Source organism: Drosophila nasuta, chromosome 4 (genome assembly GCF_023558535.2).
Source record: "Drosophila nasuta strain 15112-1781.00 chromosome 4, ASM2355853v1, whole genome shotgun sequence".
Lineage (NCBI taxonomy): Eukaryota > Metazoa > Arthropoda > Insecta > Diptera > Drosophilidae > Drosophila > Drosophila nasuta.
The window spans coordinates 527887-550141 of NC_083458.1; the positions used below are offsets into that span (position 1 = coordinate 527887).

General features: G+C 34.1%; 1 protein-coding gene across 9 annotated transcripts in view; it reads left to right on the forward strand.

Annotated features, from left to right (window-relative positions):
- LOC132794917 (paired box protein Pax-6) overlaps positions 1–22255 on the forward strand; it is a 33309-nt gene that overhangs the window by 6831 nt on the left and 4223 nt on the right. For 5 of the 9 annotated variants that reach the window (XM_060805215.1, XM_060805216.1, XM_060805210.1 and 2 more), the window contains 5 exons: positions 727–861; positions 919–957; positions 11682–11847; positions 13187–13384; positions 16789–17354. In XM_060805215.1, the coding sequence (XP_060661198.1) occupies positions 727–861; positions 919–957; positions 11682–11847; positions 13187–13384; positions 16789–17354 (1104 nt within the window). Of the gene's footprint in view, positions 1–726; positions 862–918; positions 958–5424; positions 5495–11681; positions 11848–13186; positions 13385–16788; positions 17355–21557; positions 22152–22255 lie in introns of those variants that run through there. The other 4 variants (XM_060805214.1, XM_060805218.1, XM_060805217.1 and 1 more) reach the window with 3 other exon arrangements.

Consider the following 22255-nt stretch of genomic DNA (forward strand, 5'->3'; position numbering starts at 1 on the left):
GAATATGGCAAATTCTTTTGCCAACAATTTCGTGTTCACTGAAAACTGAAACACTTTTAAAAAGTAAATAGCTTTATGATTTATCTTAATAATCTTATACAAAATAAAAAATGTTTCGGTAAATGTTTTTAAACCTTAAATATTGTCGTACGCGACATCTTATATTGTATAATTCAATTTATGGCATTTATGGCAATACCTAAAAGGGTAACTTTATTTATTTATAACGTAATTAATTAATTTACTTAGTATATTTATGTATATGTATTTATAAAACATCTGCAATGTTTATGTTTAATATAGCTAAGTATGTAGAGATTTTGATCAGTGTAGAACGATCATTGTTTGTTGAATGCTTATTTTTCTCTTTGCATTAAATTCATTGAATTCCTCTGTTTCCCTAGTCACGTTTATTCGCAATGTTGCCTTCTCCGACTTGTACTTTTGTCATGTATAAAGTCTTTAAGCATATAAATCAAATGGACTATGTAATACACTTACTTCTGGTCATTGTGAACATAAAAAATATACCAAGTTACAAGCACTACCTTATAAATAACTATTTAACTGATTATTGAAAATACAAAATACACTTTGAATTACAAGTTTTAAAAGATCTGCAATAGTTTTAAACATATTTTGCAAAAATTCTACTTGCTTAATATGAATTAGTTAATTGATGTCAAAATGTTTTAAAACTTCAGGTAATTGATTTTTTTGTTGCAGTTAAATTTGACGTTTACTCAATTGCTTCACCGTCAATACAAGAGGCATCAAATCCAGTAGGAAGTGCATTCCTAGGTCAATCACAAGGCACTGTAGAATGGATTACATCGCTGAATGATACCCAAAACAATACGGGTACGACATTATTATAATCATTTATTTTCATTTAATGATGCTGACATTAAATTTCAGAAGACTCTCATAGTTCACAAGGCAGTATCTCCGGAGATGGTAAGTGCATTTTCAAGAATCATATTCTTTAATCTATCCTAGGAAGCTGTAAGGAATGCACAACTCACAAAACAAAATTTTTGATTATGGACTAATGTGATTTAATGATTTTCTATTCTATATATTGGTTATAACTTTTAATATGTTATTTCTGTGGAGTAACAGTGGCAACAGAGTTATGTGCTATAGTCAAAAGATCATCATCCTATAGTCGGGCGTAATTTTCAAGTCTCTGTAGTTTTCTTCTGTTTTAATTGAGTAAAAAGTGCACAAGAACCATGAAATAAGTTTTTAGTTTCGCAACTTGTGGAGATTTGTTAAGATGACCAGTGACCAGCTTGACCAGTGTTTCATTTACTCCAATTGGAATTTCAACTGCAACTGACAACTTGTTGAGCGTGTTGCTTCCATTTCCATGGTGGTAAAAGGTTTCCATATCCGTTCTCTACGTATTGCGGCTACAGTAGTTACAATAGTTGACTTCACTAAATAGAGGGTATACATTTCAATCTTGATTCCTTAGTACTGGGATAGTCACTACTTAATGTTTAGAGTCACATTCTGGTCAATTCCATAACCACAATGCACTTGACCAACTTTAACATGTGGTACTTTCATGAATGAAAGCCACAGACTCTTTGTCTTCTGCTTTTTTCTCTGGTAACCGGAAATGTGAAACTCAAAGCGCTTTGATTTTGATATGCAAAGTGCTCGCCAACTTGCATATACAATTACAGGGAGGAAAATCAATGGAATGGATTCATTGATGGCAATGCATCATCCATGGGCCAATTCATTTTCCCACAAGATTCAATCACAGATTAAATTACGCTACAAACAATTTTACTGACTTAGATTAAGACTAAAAAGAGACTACAAACATGTTGTTTCAAAATTTCTAATTTGCATGTTCTGCATCTTAATGTACCGTACCGAAACCAACAATAGTAGGGGCGCCTACTTACATAGGTATTTTATGCGACAAGCTTTACTCAACTGCACTTTATTAGTACTCGGTGAATCTAATCGATGTTGGTATTGTATGATACCAATAATTGCTTGAAAATACATTTAAGTCAGCGGTATGAACAATGAAGTCGGGAAAAACAATTTAATTGGACGAAAGTCAAATTATACATGTCGCACATTTAGAGCGATGTTATAGATTTGATTTGAATGTAATACTAATTATGCAAACAGTGTTAATAATCGTTTAATGTACTCCGAAATAATAAAAACATTGCGTAACAAAATAAAAATGTAACGCCGGCAATCTATCTATCTAAGTAAACTTCTGTATTTGCTTATCATTTGAATATAAATCACATAAATACACACTCTTATTAACAGACATAATAATATAACTGATTAAGTGTCATTATTTCCATTTCCCAAAACATTCTGCCAACGCCTGAATTCCCAATGGGATGTTCAACTGTTATTTACAACAGGCAGAAGTAAAGAACAATATGTGAATTTCTCTGTTTTGTTCCGTTGTTAATTCGCAACTGACAAATCGTTTTTAACTTCTGCTTTGACTTGTCGGTAAATATCCTTTGGGAATTATTTTAATTATTATTGCGTTGAAACTCTCGAACATTACAAAAACATTTCAAATTACATTCTCTTGCTTTGGGACATTCTGGTATTCAAATTTGAAAATAATTTGCATAATTGATCAGACTAATGGAAATCTTTTTTATAATTTCATTTTAATCTTTGCAAATGATTCTTCAGTGGAGTAGTTGAGAATATATTATATATTTAACACATATATGTACATATATGTTTATACATTAAAAAGAGTATAAAGCTTAATATAGCAATAAATTAAAGATTTTAGCTTTAAAATATTACCCTTCTATTCTATTATATTTTCGATCACCCATATGAAAGCTTTGCTTGGCTTTTCAGTCTAATATTTATTTGATACGTTAGACACATCTGCCATCGTAAATTTTTTTAAAATAGAATGTTCTATTGGCTTTTAAATTGCGTTTAGAGTAGTTTATATGTAATTTCGAATGCCATACAATTGATTTTCGTTACATTTATATTTTGCAAAATAATTCTTCAATACAAGAAAACTTAAATTTCATTTTTTACACGCCAGTGTATATGGACAAAATCTATATAAACAAAAAAAAACATGTATATTATGATTAGGTTAAAACACTTTCTTTTGGAACTGTTTACTATGTTGAGCTTTTCAAATGTTTGTTATTCTACAATAATATATGTATTTGGTTTTGATAGATCACCACGAGCTATCTCGAGCAATATACAATAAATAAATGTGTATTCCTTTCATTAATTCACTCGAAAGTACTGATTTCATGTCCATGAATATGTACGGTGTCAATGTATTCAAAGTAGATTTACAGGGTATCACGTATTTGAGCATATTATAAAGGTTGACCAAACTTTTGCACGCATTATTATTATTAATAATTAGTTATCGAATTATGTACGCAGCTTCCACCAAGGTTTGAGAGCGTTACTTGCTATCTGCCATTTGCTCATCAATATTCATGTTTACCAGTTTTTGCTATATATATGTGAATGTGTGTGTAATGGATCTGCTTGTTAATACTTTTGGACGAATTACTTCGTCTTTATACAACAACAACTTGTTGTCATAGTCATAAACCGAATGAAACAAGTCCAATGATTAGAAGGCAGTAATAAAATTAACAATAGCGGTGGCAATAGCAAATGTTTAAGCACACTAGCCCATACACACGACCATCATGTTACTTCACTTCGTCAAGAAAACGAAAGCGTGAGCAAGTGTGAAAGAGATGGTTATACCACAAGGCACAAGGTGGCAAGTGTAGCTATGCGTAGTGTGAGTGAGAGTGCTAGAGGGTTAGATGAATCAAAATTGCTTGAGTGGTAGAAACGAGCCACAGTGGCAACGACCACGTCGAAACAACCGCTGCGATTGGTGGTGAGCAAATATTCTCCTGATTCCGATTGGCGGAAATTTCGTGCGTACTTATTACGTTTTCACTCGCTCTCCGTATGCGTGTGTGTGTTTCCACCCAGAGAGAGAGAGAGAGAAGCTGATCAGACGTAAATATGTATGAGTGGCATATGTGAGTTGACCAAGGCGACAAACTGACATCAATTTGGCTTACTCAATATCCAACTGAGTTTGGTGCAACAACGCATGTACATAATAATAATTAAACTAAAACGCTATTTCTTTAAACTTAGAAAACAATAACATTTCTGAGATTTACATACGAGTTAGGATTCAATTAATTTAGGAAAATAAGCAGGAGCCAAATATATTGAAAAGCACTCTTTCTGTCTCTCTCTCTCTCTTTCTCTATTACTCTCTCTGTTTCTCTTTACATGGCCAAATTGAATGCAAAAACATTTAGCGCCAATCCAAACGGACGACAGATCTAGCCGCAACGCTACTTCTAGACACAACCACAATCAAAAACTTTTCTCATACACACTTGCCACACCTTTATCTGCAGCATCGTCAGCCAACAAAAGCAGCTGCATCACCCTAACCAGTACAAGAATGGATGGCAAAATACTCTTCACTGTGCGACCGTCTCTGTGTTCGCTTTAGTTCGTCTTCATTGGCTCTTGTCGACATAGTGTGTATGGAGTTGAGAGTCGGACAATTGTCGTGAATCGTGGTCGCGAAGTATGCGCGGCTATTGTGGTTGGACGGATGCGGTGCGGTACGGTGTGGTAGCGAAAAAAGGACCAAGAACACGCGCAGTTCACACAGTCTCATAACCACACATACACATGACGCACGCATAGATAAATAGAGATAAGAAACAAACTGTGCGCAGGATCTCTGCGGCTAACAGTAAACAGTCCGGAAAAAAAACCCAGAAATATTTCACGACACAGAACAACAAAAATAACAAAAGGAACAATTTATAATAAGTAAATTCTCGGCGATGGCGTCAGCAACAAAATATTAAAAAAAAATTCTGCAAGATTTTCAAAAAAAGAAGCGCAGGAAAACGGAAATAGATGGAGAAATTGGAGAACCAAAATTGGCTCGCGTTGACACGAATGAACATGAACGAGAATAAAAAGTCGCCAAACGTCATGGCACAGTCAAAAATATAAGAACGCAAAACGTGTATTACGGATGCAGCAAATTTAATAGCAATGTGCTAAGCACATATAGTGAATATTGGTGTAGCTCGTTGTTAACGCCGCAGTTAGATTCCGAGATTACTTTAGTTGCACTTTAAAACTGTTCGTTTATTCGGAATATTCAACAATTATCGGTCGTCGGTATCGTTTGATTCTTCTTTGTGTCACGTTTGTAGTGCAATAATTAATATTCGAAAGTGAAGTGAACTATAGTCATACATATGTACGTGCATATATGCATATGCAAAGCATTGATGTGATATTCTTTAGGAATCAAAGTTCATAGTCAAATCAAATGCATAATCAACGTTAACACGTTCTCTGACTAAAAAAGTTGTTTCTACTATGGATCTTTCGACGGCATATCGTTACAATCAAAATATGATGGAATATTACACATGTAATTGAAGTTGTATCTAATATATCATTTTTATAACCGCTACCCATAGAGTAGAAGGGCATAATAACTTTATGCCGGCAGGAAATGTATGTAACAGGCAGAAGCAGACATCTTCGACCCTATAAAGTGTATATGTATATTCTTGAGCAGCGTCCACAGACGATATAGTCATGTCCGTTTCAATTGTTTAATTTCTGCCACTCCCTCTTCCGCCCCCGCAAATCGACAAAAATCGAATAACAACTGTAATTTTGAAGCTGGAGTCTCGAATTTTGGTACATTCAATGATAACTACTATTTATGATTCCCGAAAATTTTGCGATCAGACAAAATTTGTCGAAGTTATTAACAAAGTACTTTTGTGTGGGAAAATTCGCCCACTTTACTATGGGTCTTTGTTTTGACTGTCAATTTGGTATATTTTCCACTCTGTGTTATATTTTGAATGTAGTGGTATATCATTATACCAAATACACCACTTAGCATATTTTTAGTATTTTTGTAATGTACACTTGTAATGTTTGCACTCAGATCAAATGTGTTTTAGATTTTTGCTACGCCAACATTCTCCCCCGCAAACCGAAAACAAGTATAAAAGCTACAGTCGAGAGTGCTCGACTATGAGAAACCCGATACCCATTTTGAATAAAAGCAAGATATTGCGGTATTTTTTTTAAATATACCAAAAATTGTACAAAGATACTAAAAACATACCTAATGGTATATTCGGTTTATTTATGTATATAGTACTTCAATCAAAATCTGCCATATTCGGCACAATATACCAGATTGTCAGCCAAAGTAACTAAGAGCCCTAGTAAGTCGGCGTTTTTGCCCATACAAAAGTATTTCTTTAATATCTTCGACAATTTTTATCTGATCGCAACCAAATTTTCAGGAATCACAATTACTATAGCTATTATTGTATATACCAAAATTCACGACTCTAACTTTGAAACGGTTGTCTTTCGATTTTTGTTGATTTGCGAGGGCGGAAGTGGGCGTGGTAAAAATTTGAAACAAACTTGATCTGCGTGCAAACATAACAAATGCTGTCGAAAAGAAATTATTAATTATAATACCCTTCTACCCTATGGATAGCGGGTATAAGAATCAAATGGCAAGCCTAATTTTATAACTAAAGTGTTTTAGTACATCCAATCATAACTAAAGTTGCTATGATTCTTGAAAATAAGGCTACGATTGGATAACAATTGTAGAAGTTTTTTTTGAGAAATAATTGTATACTGTTTTTACATAATGTTTAACGATATACCAAATAATGGTATATTTTAGTAGTAGGGTCACAGTCGAGTACAAACGATGATAGCTTTCTTACTTCAACTAACATATAATATCAAATATAACGTACTGCTACAAATTTGATCAAAGTATTGAATACTTTATGAAACATATTGAGTAAAAACCTCTGCCATTTTCTGTTTAGCAACATTACAAAAAAATTATCGAATTTTATACATATACATAAAAGTGTTATAAATTTCAAATTGGTAAATCCGGGTCCAAAAATGATTCATCAAATGGTAATAGCATTCCATGTCGTTAGAAGAGTATTTCGGACAGATTTATGTGTGCACAGTGGGATACATATATTGATGTATTGGACAATAAAGGCTCTATTGTCCGATTTTAGCAACAAGCGAGCGTCATTTAATGTAGTATCTATTGAACGTCAATAGATATTGTATTTTTGAGTACACAAACACAATGGTTGGGCAGATATCATTTGTTTCTTAGGCAAAAACAAATCCTAAACCCTCTTTATGTCTCATGAGTCCATTATCATTTTCGTATTTGGCACATTTCCAGCAATTGCCATTGTTTGCATACTTTTGACGTTTTTGTTGATCTGGTCGTTGTATCAATGTCGCAAATGAATTTTGTTCGCTTGTGAGTAAGGGCGACTGATTTAAAACAACTGTCTTCTTCATGGAAGGGATCGCGAGTTGCTTACAGTATTCTTACACAATAATTTGATTACGATCATTTTGTTAAAATTAAAGTTGTTTGTGTAAAATATTAATGGGAGCGACTAGCGAGAAAAATATATTTAATATCAATCTACTGAAACCAATTCCTACTTACATATAAAGCTAATACTAAAATAATAATTGGATTGGAGCTATTCGGACAGAATAGCTTGTACAGCTTCTCACATGTACATATGTATTTGAGATTTTAGTTAATAGTAATGTCACAGATGAGTTAAGAATATATACATATGTATATATATATAGATTTTCTTAATTAGAGATTTAATATTGAAGACTTTCTGTCTTCACAAGTGCAAAAAAAGTAAATGAGGTGTGTAAGCTGACAGCTTGTCAGTCAGTATACAAGTAGAATAATATGGTTGTCATTAGGACTGCATTCTTGCCATCAATTAAATGCGGCTCTGTTTCTTTATTCTTTTTTTTTCATTTTTGATTTTAATTTGCATGGCATCCGTTGTACTGAGAAAATAATTTAAATCATCTTGGCATCTTGCATTTTTACGTTAATATTTATACCCTGGGTAGAAAACTATTATTTTTATCTTGATGATTTTTTATACCCGCTACCCATAGGGTAGAAGGGTATTATAACTTTGTGCCGGCAGGAAATGTATGTAACAGGTAGAAGGAGGAATCTCCGACCCTATAAAGTATATATATTCTTGATCAGCGTCAACAGCCCAGACGATATAGCCATGTCCGTCTGTCCGTCTGTGTGTCTGTGTGTCTGTCCGTCCGTCCGTATGAAACACTGGATCTCAGAGACTATAACAGATAGAGCTATACTTTTTTTTCGACAGCATTTGTTATGTTTGCACGCAGATCAAGTTTGTTTCAAATTTTTGCCACGCCCACTTCCGCCTCCGCAAATCAAAAAAATCGAATAACAAGCGTAATTTTAAAGCTAGAGTTGCCAATTTTGGTATATACAATAATAACTATAGTAGTTATGATTCCTGAAAACTTGGTTGCGATCAGATAAAAATTGTCGAAGTTATTAAAGAAATACTTTTGTATGGGCAAACACGCCTACTTACTAGGTGTCTTAGTTGCTTTAGATGACAATCTGGTATATTGTGCCGTCTATGGTATATTTTGAATGCGGTACTATATCAAACCAAATAGTATATTTGGTATATTTTTAGTATTTTTGCAGTATATTTGGTATATTTTGAGAAAAATATCGCAAAATATATTTCTTTTATTCAAAATGGGTAGCGGGTATCTCACAGTCGAGTGCACTCGACTGTAGCTTTCTTACTTGTTTTTTTTTTAAACTAAGAAGTTTTTCCCGTTGCAAAAATCGTAAACAAACTTGATTTGAGTGCAACAAGGGTGACAAGGCTTGTCAAAAAATTGTATTTCTATATTTTATAGACGCTGAGATCTAGGTGTTCTGTGCGTATGAACATGGACATGCCTATATGGTCTCACTGATCAATAATAAATATACAAATAGAGGAACTTTACAAACTATCGCGTCAAGAAGGATTTACTTATCTACGCTCAAGGTTTTGAGCGATAGAAAATGTTCTCCACAATATTAACTTAGAGTTTATTTTTGGTCGTTGATGAACATACATACATATGTACATTGTACATACATTCAAGTGGTGGCAGCGACACCAAGCATATGTTATGCTTATTGCGCACGGAACCTACCGATGTTCGACGTTATTCGCGTTCGGGCAAAAAATTCAGGCATGGAAAAAATTGGGGATAGTAAATATCAACATAATTTTGAAACCGATAGACGAAGAAATGTTACAGTTATGTTATAATTAAAGATTTATGAAATAATTTTTAAGTGTTGCGAAATGTTAGATAGCGCTTGGAGAAATTGGAAAAATTGGTTCGCGTTGACACGATTGAACATGAACAAGAATAAACAAGTAAAAAAGCTACAAGTGTGCTCGACTGTGAGATACCCGCTACCCATTTTGAATAAAAGCAAAATATTCCGGTATTATTTAAAAATATACCGAAAATACTACAACAATGCTAAAAATATACCAAAATTTGTTAGATACAGTGCCAGATTCAAAATATACCATAGACGGCACAATATACCAGATTGTCGGCCAAAGCAATTAAGACCCCTAGTAAGTAGTCGTTTTTTTCCCAAACAAAAGAATTTCTTAAATAACTCCCACAATTTTTATCTAATCGCAGCCAAATTTTCAGTAATCGTAAATACTATAGTTATTATCGTATGCACCAAAATTCGCAGCTCAAGCTTTACGCTTGTTATTCGAAACAAACTTGATCTGCATGCAAACATAACAAATGCTGTCGAAAAAAAATATTACAGACGGACAGACACACAGACAGACAGACGGACATATCTAGATCGTTTCGGCTGTTGATGTTGATCAAGAATATGTATACTTCATAGGGTCGGAGACGCCTTCTTCTACCTGTTACATACATTTCCTGCCGACACAAAGTCATAATACCTTTTTATCCTATGGGTGGCGGGTATAAAAATGACACTGTCAAAAACATATAAGAACGCAAAATGTGTATTACGGATGCAGCAAATTTAATAGCAATGTGCTAAGCACATATAGTGAATATTGGTGTAGCTCGTTGTTAACGCCGCAGTTAGATTCCGAGATTACTTTAGTTGCACTTTAAAACAGTTCGTTTATTCGGAATATTCAACAATTATTGATCGTCGGCATCGTTTGATTCTTCTTTGTGCCACGTTTGCAGTGCAATAATTAATATTCGAGAGTAAAGTGAACTATAGTCATACATATGTACGTGCATATATGCATATGCAAAGCATTGATGTAATATTCTTTAGGAATCAAAGTTCATAGTCAAATCAAATGCCTAATCAACGTTAACACGTTCTCCTACTAAAAAAGTTGTTTCTACTAAATATGATGGATGGATCTAATTTGTATACCCGCTACCCATAGGGTAGAAGGGTATTATAACTTTATATCGGCAAGAAAAGTATGTAACAAGCAGTTCGAGGTATCTACGAACCTATAAAGTATATATATTCGTGATCAGCGTCCACAGCCGAGACGATATACGCACCTAGATATCGGAGACTATAAGAGATAGAGATAATTTTTTTCGATAGCACTGTTATGTTCGCACGCAGATCAAGTTTGTTTCAAATTTTTGCCACGCCCCCTATCATTACACCAACATATTTTTAGTATTTTTGTGGTATAGTATTTTGGTATATTTTAAGAATAATGCTGTGCTGTTTTGCATTCATTAACAATGGATAACGGGTATCTCACAGTCAAGCACCTTCTACCTTCTTGCTACCCATAGGTAGCAAGTATAAAAAATCAATTGGCAAGCCTAATTTTATAACTAAAGTGTTTTACTACAAACAATCATAACTACAGTTGCACTTGATTAAACGATGAGGAATAATACCGGACTGTTTTGCTTTTATAAAAAATGTGTAGCGGGTATCTCGCAGTCGAGTACAATCGATGGTAGCTTTTTTACTTGAGCTATAATATTAAATAAAACATACTGATACAAATGTTCTCCACAATATACGCTTCATGTTTATTTTTGGTCGTTGACGAACATATGTACTATGATATATGTATGTATGTACATATATGTACATATACCAAGCAAATGCTTATTACGCACGGATCCGACCGATGGTCTTCGTGTTCGGACAAGAAAATGCTGGCATAGAAAAAAAATAAACGGGGATAGTAAATATCAAAATATGCAGATGCGAACATAAATTTGACAGTTTTAATGTTTATAAACTATAAAATATCTCAATTAATTTACAAAATTTAGCAAAATTCTTGATTCCTCGGCACCTATGAGTTTTATTATTATTATTATTAAATGTGAACTACATACCGTTTCGTCCTATCGAATTTTTCCCAAATTCCAGAAATAAGACTTCAAATGATCTGCTTCCTGCTTATCAGAGATATATTATATTTCGCGGCCACAGCAGATATATACAGTATCTGTGAAACCCTCGATCTCTCACTCTCTTTTTAAAGGTAGATTGGATACACTGTACTATAATATGCTGCTACGCTAAAATTAATTAGGAATTAGTTAAGATAATTATAGCATAAGACTCTAGTTCTTAAAATAATGTTATTTTTTAAATATTTGTTTAAATTAAAATTAATAATTACATCAAATTCTTATTTTATCTATAGGTCACGGTGGAGTTAATCAGCTGGGAGGTGTTTTTGTTAATGGTCGACCTTTACCCGATGTTGTGCGACAAAGAATTGTAGAACTGGCCCACAACGGAGTGCGACCCTGTGACATATCTCGCCAGTTGAGAGTAAGCCATGGATGCGTATCTAAAATTTTATCAAGGTAAGCATGTTATGTACTGATACACTGATACATGATGTAGTCTTCTACATCATTATTATATTATAACTTTTTACCTCCAGCAAATGTATGTAACAAGCAGAAGGAACCGACCCCTAAAGAATATATACATATGTATATACTCTTCAACAGCGTCCGAGACGATTTAGTAATGACCAATCTGTCCAGATAGAGCACTCTATAAGAGTTAGAGCACACTAAGTTTATTTTAGATTTTCCGCAAATCGTAAATTATATAAATGTGGTCTAATTTAGGAATATTACCGCGCTGATGCTTAGTTAGATGCCTTATTTGTTGATCAAATTTGACTTTACAATTATTTTTTCCAAGCTCATGCGCTGTTTCCACAGCCATTCAGTGTTTTCTCATTTGATCGAGTCCCCTCTTTCACAGCAAGTAAGCAACAAGTAAGAAAGCTACAGTCGAGTGCACTCGACTGTGAGATACCCGATATTTATTTTGAATAAAGGTAAAATATTGCTGTATTATTCTCAAAATATACCAAAAATACTAAAAATCCAAATGGTATATTTTGTATATCGATTTAGTACCACATTCAAAATATACCATAGACTCCACAATATACCAGATTGTTAGCCAAAGCAACTAAGACCCCTAGTACGTAGCCCTATTTCCCCATATAAAAGTATTTCTTCAATAACTTCGATCATTTTAATTTGATAGCAACCATATATAGCTATTATGGTATATACCAAAATTCGAGGCTCACACTTGTTATTCGATTTTTGTCGATTAGCGGGGCGAAAGTGGGCGTGGCAAAAATTTCAAACAAACTTCAACTGCGTGCAAACATAACAAATGCTGTCTTATAGTTTCTGAGATCTAGTGTTTCATACGAAGACAGACGGACATGGCTAAATTGTCTCGGCTGATGACACTGGTCAAGAATATATAGTATATACTTTATAGGGTCAGAGCTGCCTCCTTCTACCTGTTACATAAATTTCCTGCGGGTATACAAATTGGGCACCGATCAATTTTGAGTGTGGCCGCTCGAACGCAAAACAGAATGCCCAGAATGCAACCAAACTTTTATCACTAAATTATAAATCAGTGAGCGATTGTAAAAAAAATCAGTAGTACAATTATCGTTTCCACTATTTCGCAAATCGAATAGAGTAGTTTTGATCTGTCGTACAAAAAATCAAGTTATTCAATAATAAAGAAAAATCTCTTCGCATACGAATAAATTTAATTACATTCCACCTTTTGCGGCCAAAAGTAATAACCGTTGTTTTTTTTGTTATTATTATATTTCTATTATGTAACCGGTTGTATTGAAAATCACCTAATTTACAGATATTATGAAACTGGAAGCTTTAAAGCCGGAGTCATTGGGGGTTCCAAGCCAAAAGTAGCCACCCCTCCAGTAGTAGATGCGATAGCCAACTATAAGCGAGAAAATCCAACAATGTTCGCTTGGGAGATTCGTGATCGATTGCTCGCTGAAGGAATATGTTCGCAGGACAACGTTCCAAGTGTTTCTTCTATTAACAGGTAAGTGTTAAGTATCGCACGTAAAACTGAAAGGTTTTGTTAAATCATATATAGCTTTTTCTTGCTATCTTATCAAAATACCATATATTTTTTATAATGTTAAGAGTATCAAATCTCTTGTATCACATATAATATAATTTCTTTACAGAGATAACTTATAACATCAAAATAATTTACATATAAAAATAGACAAACCTAAATGATAAATATCTAAATTTGTTTAATTGAATAATAGATTACAGGTTTTTGATATAAAAGATTTTGTATTGACTTTTTAACGGAGCTACCGTCGACACTATAATTATATTATATATTCTATTCTTTTATAAATCTACTTTCGATCAGCGTAACTATAAAATTTAAGTTAGCTGTGTCTCTCTGTCAATCCGTTTTTTTTTTAAGTTTCTTCTATTAATTTGCATTCAATTTTGAATGTTATATATTATATTATAATATAGTCGTAAAATTTTGGTCAAGATTATTTACAATTTATAACTTTACATGTAACATTAAAAATCGTAAAAGTAATTAATTTTTCAAGATCCCAAAAATTATAAACAGCATGTGGATATAATTATTGTTTGCTGCGTTTACGGTCATCAGGATCAGCATTGCCAATCTTGGTCATAAAAGTTTTCTCTATTTTTTCTACTTACTACCAGGAGTATCTCAAAGTGATACGTGATCATTTTTTGTACCTACATATATAAAATACTAATGATTTCTGAGGTGCTCGTATAAACAATCTTCTTAAAGCTAAATCAATACTTATTAAAAGGGTGAATCGCCATACTGATGGCGATGTTTGCTTGTTGTCATGATAGTCGCTTCCGCATCCGGTTGATGGGTGCGGTGTGGTGTCTGTTACCAAAAGTAGCAAGCAAAAAAGCTAATAAAAATATCTAAGTAGTTTTTGGCGTTCATAATTGCGGCGCAATGCTTGACACACGACCACCACAAAAGTTCGTTTCCTTTTCGTGTTCCGGTGCCATTGCCATCATCATCTCCATCGTTCTCTCATCGTGCTTACGACACAAGTTTATAATGTACCTACTTCCTTGTTGACCATAATTCATTTTATTTTGGCATTTGATGCTGCCAGCAGGCGGCAGCTGCTCTTTGAATACCATAAATTAGCTCCACACAATTTCAACGACGCGAATGCTGTGTGTTGGTGGGTGATTAAAATGCACGCCTGAAAGTATGCCGCACTTGTTCGTGTTCGTACATTCCACTCGCATTCCCATTCCCATTCTCTCGCCTCCCTCACATACCCATAACAATTCGCCGCAACGGAACACATCACTTTATCTGGGGATTTAAATATGACCACTACTCTCCCACGCACACATAAGCACGCAATCTACACGTGCAGCCATTCAAAATCAATTCGCTGCGAATTACGGTGACGAAGGCGATGACGACGGTGAACTACATACATACATACTCGTACATGTATGTATGCAAAGCCAAAAAAAAGAAGGGAGATGCGTAATATGATGTGATGAGTAATTTCAGGCAATAATGAACATAAGCATGCCTTAATTCAAGAATGTGTGTTCGATTCAGTTACAGTGCAATGATGAATCACTCTCGCACAATTACAAGTGAATGTGACATACCAGCCGTGGGTAGACACCTAGTCCGCAGTCTCGTATAAAAACGTGCAAATCCCAAGAGTGAGTGGCACTTACATTCTGACTTTATGCTACCTAGCACTCAATATACTCGTAAGCCATTCGTCCCTTCTGTTGTTAGTTGCAAAACAAGCAAGCTAAACCAACAAATCGAAACACCACCAAAAGTATCTGTATGAAGCATCATCCTAAACATATGTCTCAATTGTGTTCACTGCCCGAAATACCAAAAGTACCCACTTTTAACCCGATGCGATTGTTCTTTCTATTTCTATTTTTTTTTTTTTTTTTTTGTGTGTACAGCATAATTTGATTTAATTCCACTTGAATTGACCCGCCACCAAATCCTGGGACAATTCAAATATACTACTCGTATGTTAGCCCGATAACGGAGTCATAGCATTTTTATCAATTTGAATAGAGTTCGACATCAATATTAGCTACTACAATATTATTATGTACACCTTTTTTCATTTGAGAGGACATCGCTCGACCGACTGCCGTCGAAAATGTAATTTGAGACAAGAACACAAACAAATTAAGTTCCAATCTAGGACATCGTCAATCAATTCCTTTAATCAAATTTAAAATTCATTTCTATCTCTGATTTAAATTTACAACAGTAAAAATTAATGTCGTAAAATTATAGTCCTACAACCTTAGAACTTGTGATTTAGCTTATTGACAATTGAGCGAATTCTCATACACTTAGTTATAAAATATAAAATAAATCCCGTAAAAGTAGTTGCGCATAACTTAGCTTAACTGAGTTACTAAACATTCACACACTCTTACATACATATGTATATATGTAAGTACATATAAATTAGGTGTGAGATTTCCCCTAATTGCAAATAACCTACGAAAGACAAATTAGAACGATACCTCTAAATACTCATTGGAAAGATCATTCTTTGATAGAAAGAGGAGAAAAGAAAATTCCGCTATTCATGGTTATATAAATATTGAAAGCTTAATAAAACTTTCAAAAAGACAAGCCAAAATAATATATGTATCTGGAATGCGAATATTAGTATAATGCTAGAAGACTGAGACCATTGAATTAATTTTGTTAATACGAATGTTCACACGATTTTTATACACGCTATCCAAAGAGAAGTTTATAATAAATTTGTGCCTGCAGAAAATGTTTGTAACAGCCAGAAGGAGGCATGTCCGACCCTATAAAGTATATATATTTTTGACCAGCGTCAATAGCCAAGACGATAAAGCCATGTACATATGTCTGTCCGTATATGTAGAAGTCATTTAAAAAAATACTTATATATTATTATCGATGTACATAATACCTCCTCCGGTAACATTTGGTATTTTTGAGTAGGTTAATTCGGTATATTTTTGAATATGGTTTTATTAAAAATGGGTAGCGAGTATCTCACAGTCGAACACATTTAACTGTAGCTTTTTTTACTTGTTTTGTTTGTGATACCGTCGCTATCAAAATTTAACGATTGAATCAGAATCGAAAATTTCCCACTGTTGTCTTCAGTTCACCGAGAATAACCTCTTCTCTTCTTTTTCTTCATAGTCAAATGATGTGAACTAAGTATGTACACACTATGTATGTTATTTGCAATTGCAGCCCTATAATTTAGAGTTTGTTAACGCTAAGACGAAGACAAATAATAACACTTACAAGTTCAACGTTAAGTCTATCAGTTAGCTTTTATATAGTATATACTAATATTCGGTTTTATTAACTTAATTCGTTGACTTTGAGAATATATGTTATAATATAATCTACAGGATCGTTCGAAACAAAGCTGCAGAAAAAGCAAAGCATGTCCATCATCACCAACAACAACAAATGCCACAAAGTCTTGGCAGTAACCACAACGCGAGTGAAAGCCTCGACAGCAGCACAGAAGCGGCAAGTGAGCAGCAGGCGTCGCTGACAACTGGCGTCACAACTGCCCGCAGCAATTCCAGTATCATCATTAACAACAACAACAACAACAACAATAGCAGCAATAGTAATAACAACAACAACAACAACATTGCAGCATCAGTTATCGCTCAAACGACATCTGCCACAGGTTCTAGTACGATATCAATACCGGGCCCTGTCTCTAACCAAGAAATAGTTAACAACAGCAGTCGGAATTCCAATGTAAATACCTCCAATTCCACGAGCGAACAAGTAGCCGAACAGCGCTCATCTGGTTCCGGTTCCGGTTCTGGGTCTGTATATAGCATAAATGGCATACTAGGTCTGCAGCATGCACACCCTCTGCAAAGCGCCAATAACAACAATACCGCTAACAACAACGTATCGGATCCAAACGGCAAACGAAAAAGAATCGAAGGACATGGTAAGAAATTTATAATTTTTGTTTTGATTTTGCAATTTTCACAGGAACTTTCTTAAACCATCAAATCGCATCAATTTAGATTTTAAATTAAAGATAACCTATTATTTTAAGAATCTACGTTTTTTTATACAAATGTCGTGAAATATATCATAAATAACTACACAAGTTTTTCCGAATAGAGAAATAGATTATATTGAGTTTGTGAGGACCAAAATTTATTATTTTTAGTATGACTAAAGTCTTCGTTTTCTGAAAATTTGGTTGCGATCAGATAAAAACGTCGAATTGCTTTGGCTGACAATCTGGTATGTTTTGCGCTCTATAGTATATACTGAGTATAGTACCATATCAATATACCAAATATACAATTTAGTATATTTTTTATATATTGTTGTGGTATGTTTAGTATATTTTGAAGAAAAACATACCACAATATTTTGCTATTATTCAAAATGGGTAGCTGGTACCTCACAGTCGAGCACACTCGACTGTAGCTTTCTTACTTGTTTTGAACTTTAAATTTAAACATAATATAATAGTTTCATGATTTTTTATTTTTTTTACTAAATTTATATTTTGTTGGCTTTGTGGAACTTCTTCTGGAACTACCCATTCATACGTGAGTGTTACCTGAGGGTATACTTAGTTGCAGAAAAGGGGTTTATTGCAGCACCGGTCAAAATGTCAAATCCAGTCTGAATCTCATTCACGAGACTGTTTTCAGCAATTAAAAGTTTTCGCTCAACGTACAGAAATAACAATACCTAAAAATGTTAATTTTATTATTATAGATTCGAAAACATTTGAAGTTCATGTCATATATTTGCTACTGCGATTTGACTGAAAATTGCCTATTTCCAATCTTTAAGAATCCGCAAAAAATCGTCGAAATATAATACTATAGAAATAAATTATAAAAAATATTTATTCTTGCCTCCCTCCTTTTGAATAACAACAACCCATTTTATTCTCGTAGTAGTATTCAAGTAAATTAAATTACTGCTGTTCACTCTTGAAGGGGTTTTGTTGACTGCGATGTCATAGGACACGTGTCGGTTAAGTGCATTTATGAATTGAATTGAGATTGTCAGCGAAAATGCCACAATTTATATTTACGAGTATGTTTAATAAAGAAATTATGTAAGTGTCTTACATTAGAATGTTGGTTGTTTGCTTCCATTTTATTTCGATATCGATTTGCATCGATAGGCAGTATCCATTTCAAAATCATCAGCTTTTTAAATTCGGATATACAGTGAATATTAATAAAATCCACATAATCAATGGATGTTCCAAGAAATAAGTGAACATGTATTTCAAAGTCGATTTGTTAAAAAAATGTACTTGGCATGTTATATGATTACTTTCTGCAGGCAAAAGCTACCCATATATTTAGATAGATCCACAAAAGAAAATATAATATAATAATAAATAATTATTTTTCTGAAAAGTATGTTTATCATCTTATTGATATTACTTTTTCTATTTCTTTCTCTTTAATCGAGATTTGTTTCGTGTATTAAAAGAACACTTGTTATATTAGTATACGAGTATCATTGTTCATTTTACGAATCAATCATCACAGTATTTTACGATTTGTGGACATATTACTACATTTCTCAAAATTAACATTATTGGTAGTGTGACAGACAACTCCGTTGTGACAATTATGTTATTCTTGCTAAATTGGGTCACAAATAAATCTCTAAAACGAATTTGCAACCGTATGGTACTATATTATCACACAACCTTAATTTTTTTTTACATACGAGTATGATGCTACACAGACATAGACAGATGTACACAAATAAGAAACCCTGCATTGACGCAGTAGCAGAAGGGTGAAGCTCATGGCCCACGCCCACATTCCACTTTTGACATATTTGAGAAGGGAGGCGCGATGAGATTTGGCAGTGCTTTCAGTCGCCGTAAATCGAAGTCATTTTAACAAATTTGCCACAAATTCAAGCTCAAAACACTCTAAGGCAGCAGATACTCGTATCCTAAGGGAATCGATAAACAATCTCTCCGAATACGAAACAAAATGAAGCGGGACATGCGCATTAGTAAAGGATGGATGATGGCGAGGGTCTTCTGATGAGATATTCATTTCAGATGCGGGGTTTATTGCTCTTTTTATTGCTGCACTGGTGGCTGGCCTAAGAGCATGAAGAGGCTGTGACGAGTGTGGGGGTGGGGGTATTGTTAACGAAAAATCATCGCTGTGTAAAGCAGCAAGTGGGCTAGTTCGCTAGTTGGTTTGTGTCTTTGGTTTGGGAACTCGTCTGGCTGGGACAACACGGGCAATCTGGACAAGCACTTCGAAGTTCGAAGGGATGAGTTTTCCGAAGAAAATGGCCATTAGTGGGCGATTATTGAAAATGACAAGTGCACAGCGTTCGTTATGTTTTTACTAAATTTTTGCGTCTTTCTTATTGCTCAATTTGATATCCCCATTGACGCTCGGGCAGTTTTGTCAGTGCCATCCTTATAATCACAACTTTGTTTGCCACCATCACAGTCACCATCACTACAACCTTTATAGCCACTTAAAAATGTATAATTATGTGATTTTTAATTGACTAGGGGGTTTGAATTTAGCAACACATGTTGCGAATTATATTCATAGATACATGTATAGAAACATGGTTGTTGATGAACATTGACCCTAATTAAGGCCGTAAAAGGATTTTCGCCGCTGTCGCACACTATTAATCGCCAATAAATATTAACCTTTCCCGTGCAACTTGCCAAGTGCTATCAATTTTATCCTCGACCACATAGGATTTTGATATTCTCGGTAACTTTTTGCAGATGTAAATTCTAACTTCTTGCAAACAGAAAATATATACATATAAGAGATTGAAGTATCTAACCCCTTAATCAATGTTGAGAGCCAACTATATATTTTCTATATTTTCTAACATAAGTCGCCCGTAAGCTTACTTTTATATTTTTATTTATATACTACATATATTTGTTGTATACTTTTATACCCGCTACCCATAGGGTAGAAGGGTATTATAACTTTGTACCGGCAAGAAATGTATGTAAAAGGTAGAAGGAAGCCATGTCCGTCTGATCTATAATTTTTTTGCGACAGCATTTATGCTTGCACGCAGATCAAGTTTGTTTCAAATTTTTCCCACGCACACTTCAGACGTCGCAAATCGACAAAAATCAAATAATAAGCGTAATTTTATAGCTAGAGTCGCGCATGGTATACTATATACAATAATAACGATAGTATTTGTGATTCCTGAAAATTTTGTTGCGATCAGATAAAAATTGTCGAAGTTATTAAAGAAATACTTTTGTATGGGCAAAAACGCCTACTTACTGGGGGTCTTAGTTAGTTAGTCTTGCAGCAGCAAGGTGTGGTATTAAAGGCTACGCAAAAGACGGTCACACAGGACGAAGAGGAGAACACAGTTGAAGAAGAACGCGAAAGAAGAAAGTCGCAAGCAGAACGGTCGTCTGATATTTAAGTTGATACAATTCGAAACATTTAATCTGAAACGAGTACTTTATATTACAAAACTCCCACCCGCGTACTTATATTAAATAAATCTATTAATAATCATTTAACAATCTTACATCAATCTTACATGTATATCTTTAAATATCTTTAAGTGGCAGTGTATATTTATTTACATTTTTGATTTGTAAAATATAATTATAGTTATTCTAATGTTAATTTTAATTCTTTCATTAATTCAATTTAAACTAGTTTTGTCTTTCGAATGTTCCAAAAAAATTACAAATATCACGGCAACAATTTTTGAGCATTGGTTTTTGTCTAAGATCTTTTTCTTTTAGGAAGATAGAAAGCAAGTAAGAAAGCTACTGTCGAGTGTGCTCGTCTATGAGATACCGGCCATATAATTCATATTAATTATATCAATAATATAATTCAATCTGGTACAAAATATATCAGATTGTTAGCCAAAGCAACTAAGACCTGATTGCAGTAGGCGTTGCCATACAAAAAGTATTTCTTTAAAACCTACAATTTTTATCCAAATTTTATATTTTTTTTATCTTACAAATTTCCTGTAGTCATTATAACAAGTGCTTGTCCATACTAGCAGACGGACAGACGGACATGGCTATATCGTCACGTCTGTTGATGCTGATTAAGAATATATATACTTTAAAGGGTCGAAGATAACTCCTTCTGACATTTACAAACATTTTCTGCAGGCACATAATATCCGTTTGTGGATATATAAATATATATCGTCTCACCTGATGATGCTCATCGAGAATACATAGTCGAGCATGCGTTATCACCAATCGGCTTCAAGAGGGCTTACAGAGCTTACAGAGCTTACAGAGCAAGGCATTCCCCGATATTCGGATGGATGTTGAAGGCACTGAATACCATTGCTGCTGGCGTCTCATCGCTTTCACACTGTTGCAGAAATATGTTTTTAAATTGGTCCTATATCAATGATTTGCTCAGTGCTATGACCAGAGAGCTACACTGGAATCAGTGGAATCAGGATTGAACCTCGACAACGCAACCAATTTGCCGTTTTCGCATTTTTCACGGCACTTACTACTTTTATTAAACTGCGATGCTGCATTTCCAGTAAAGCGCACAAACGGTAGTCAGAGTTAACTAGGGGATAAGTCGATCCCGCTTCTGATGTGCGACCCCAATTCGATCATTTTAAGACTTTTTTTTTTTTTTTTATTAAAATAATAACGAAATGATAACAAAGAAAGGTGCACTGTTACCTAACTGGGCAACTTAAACAAATCAGAAATAATAAACAGAATATTAATTATGTCAGCAGCACATAATAATTATAAAGTAAATAAAGATTGTGTAAATTGAACCTAAGGATATAAGGAAATCGCTGTTAATTATTAGGTCAACACCCGAGCCAGCAGGT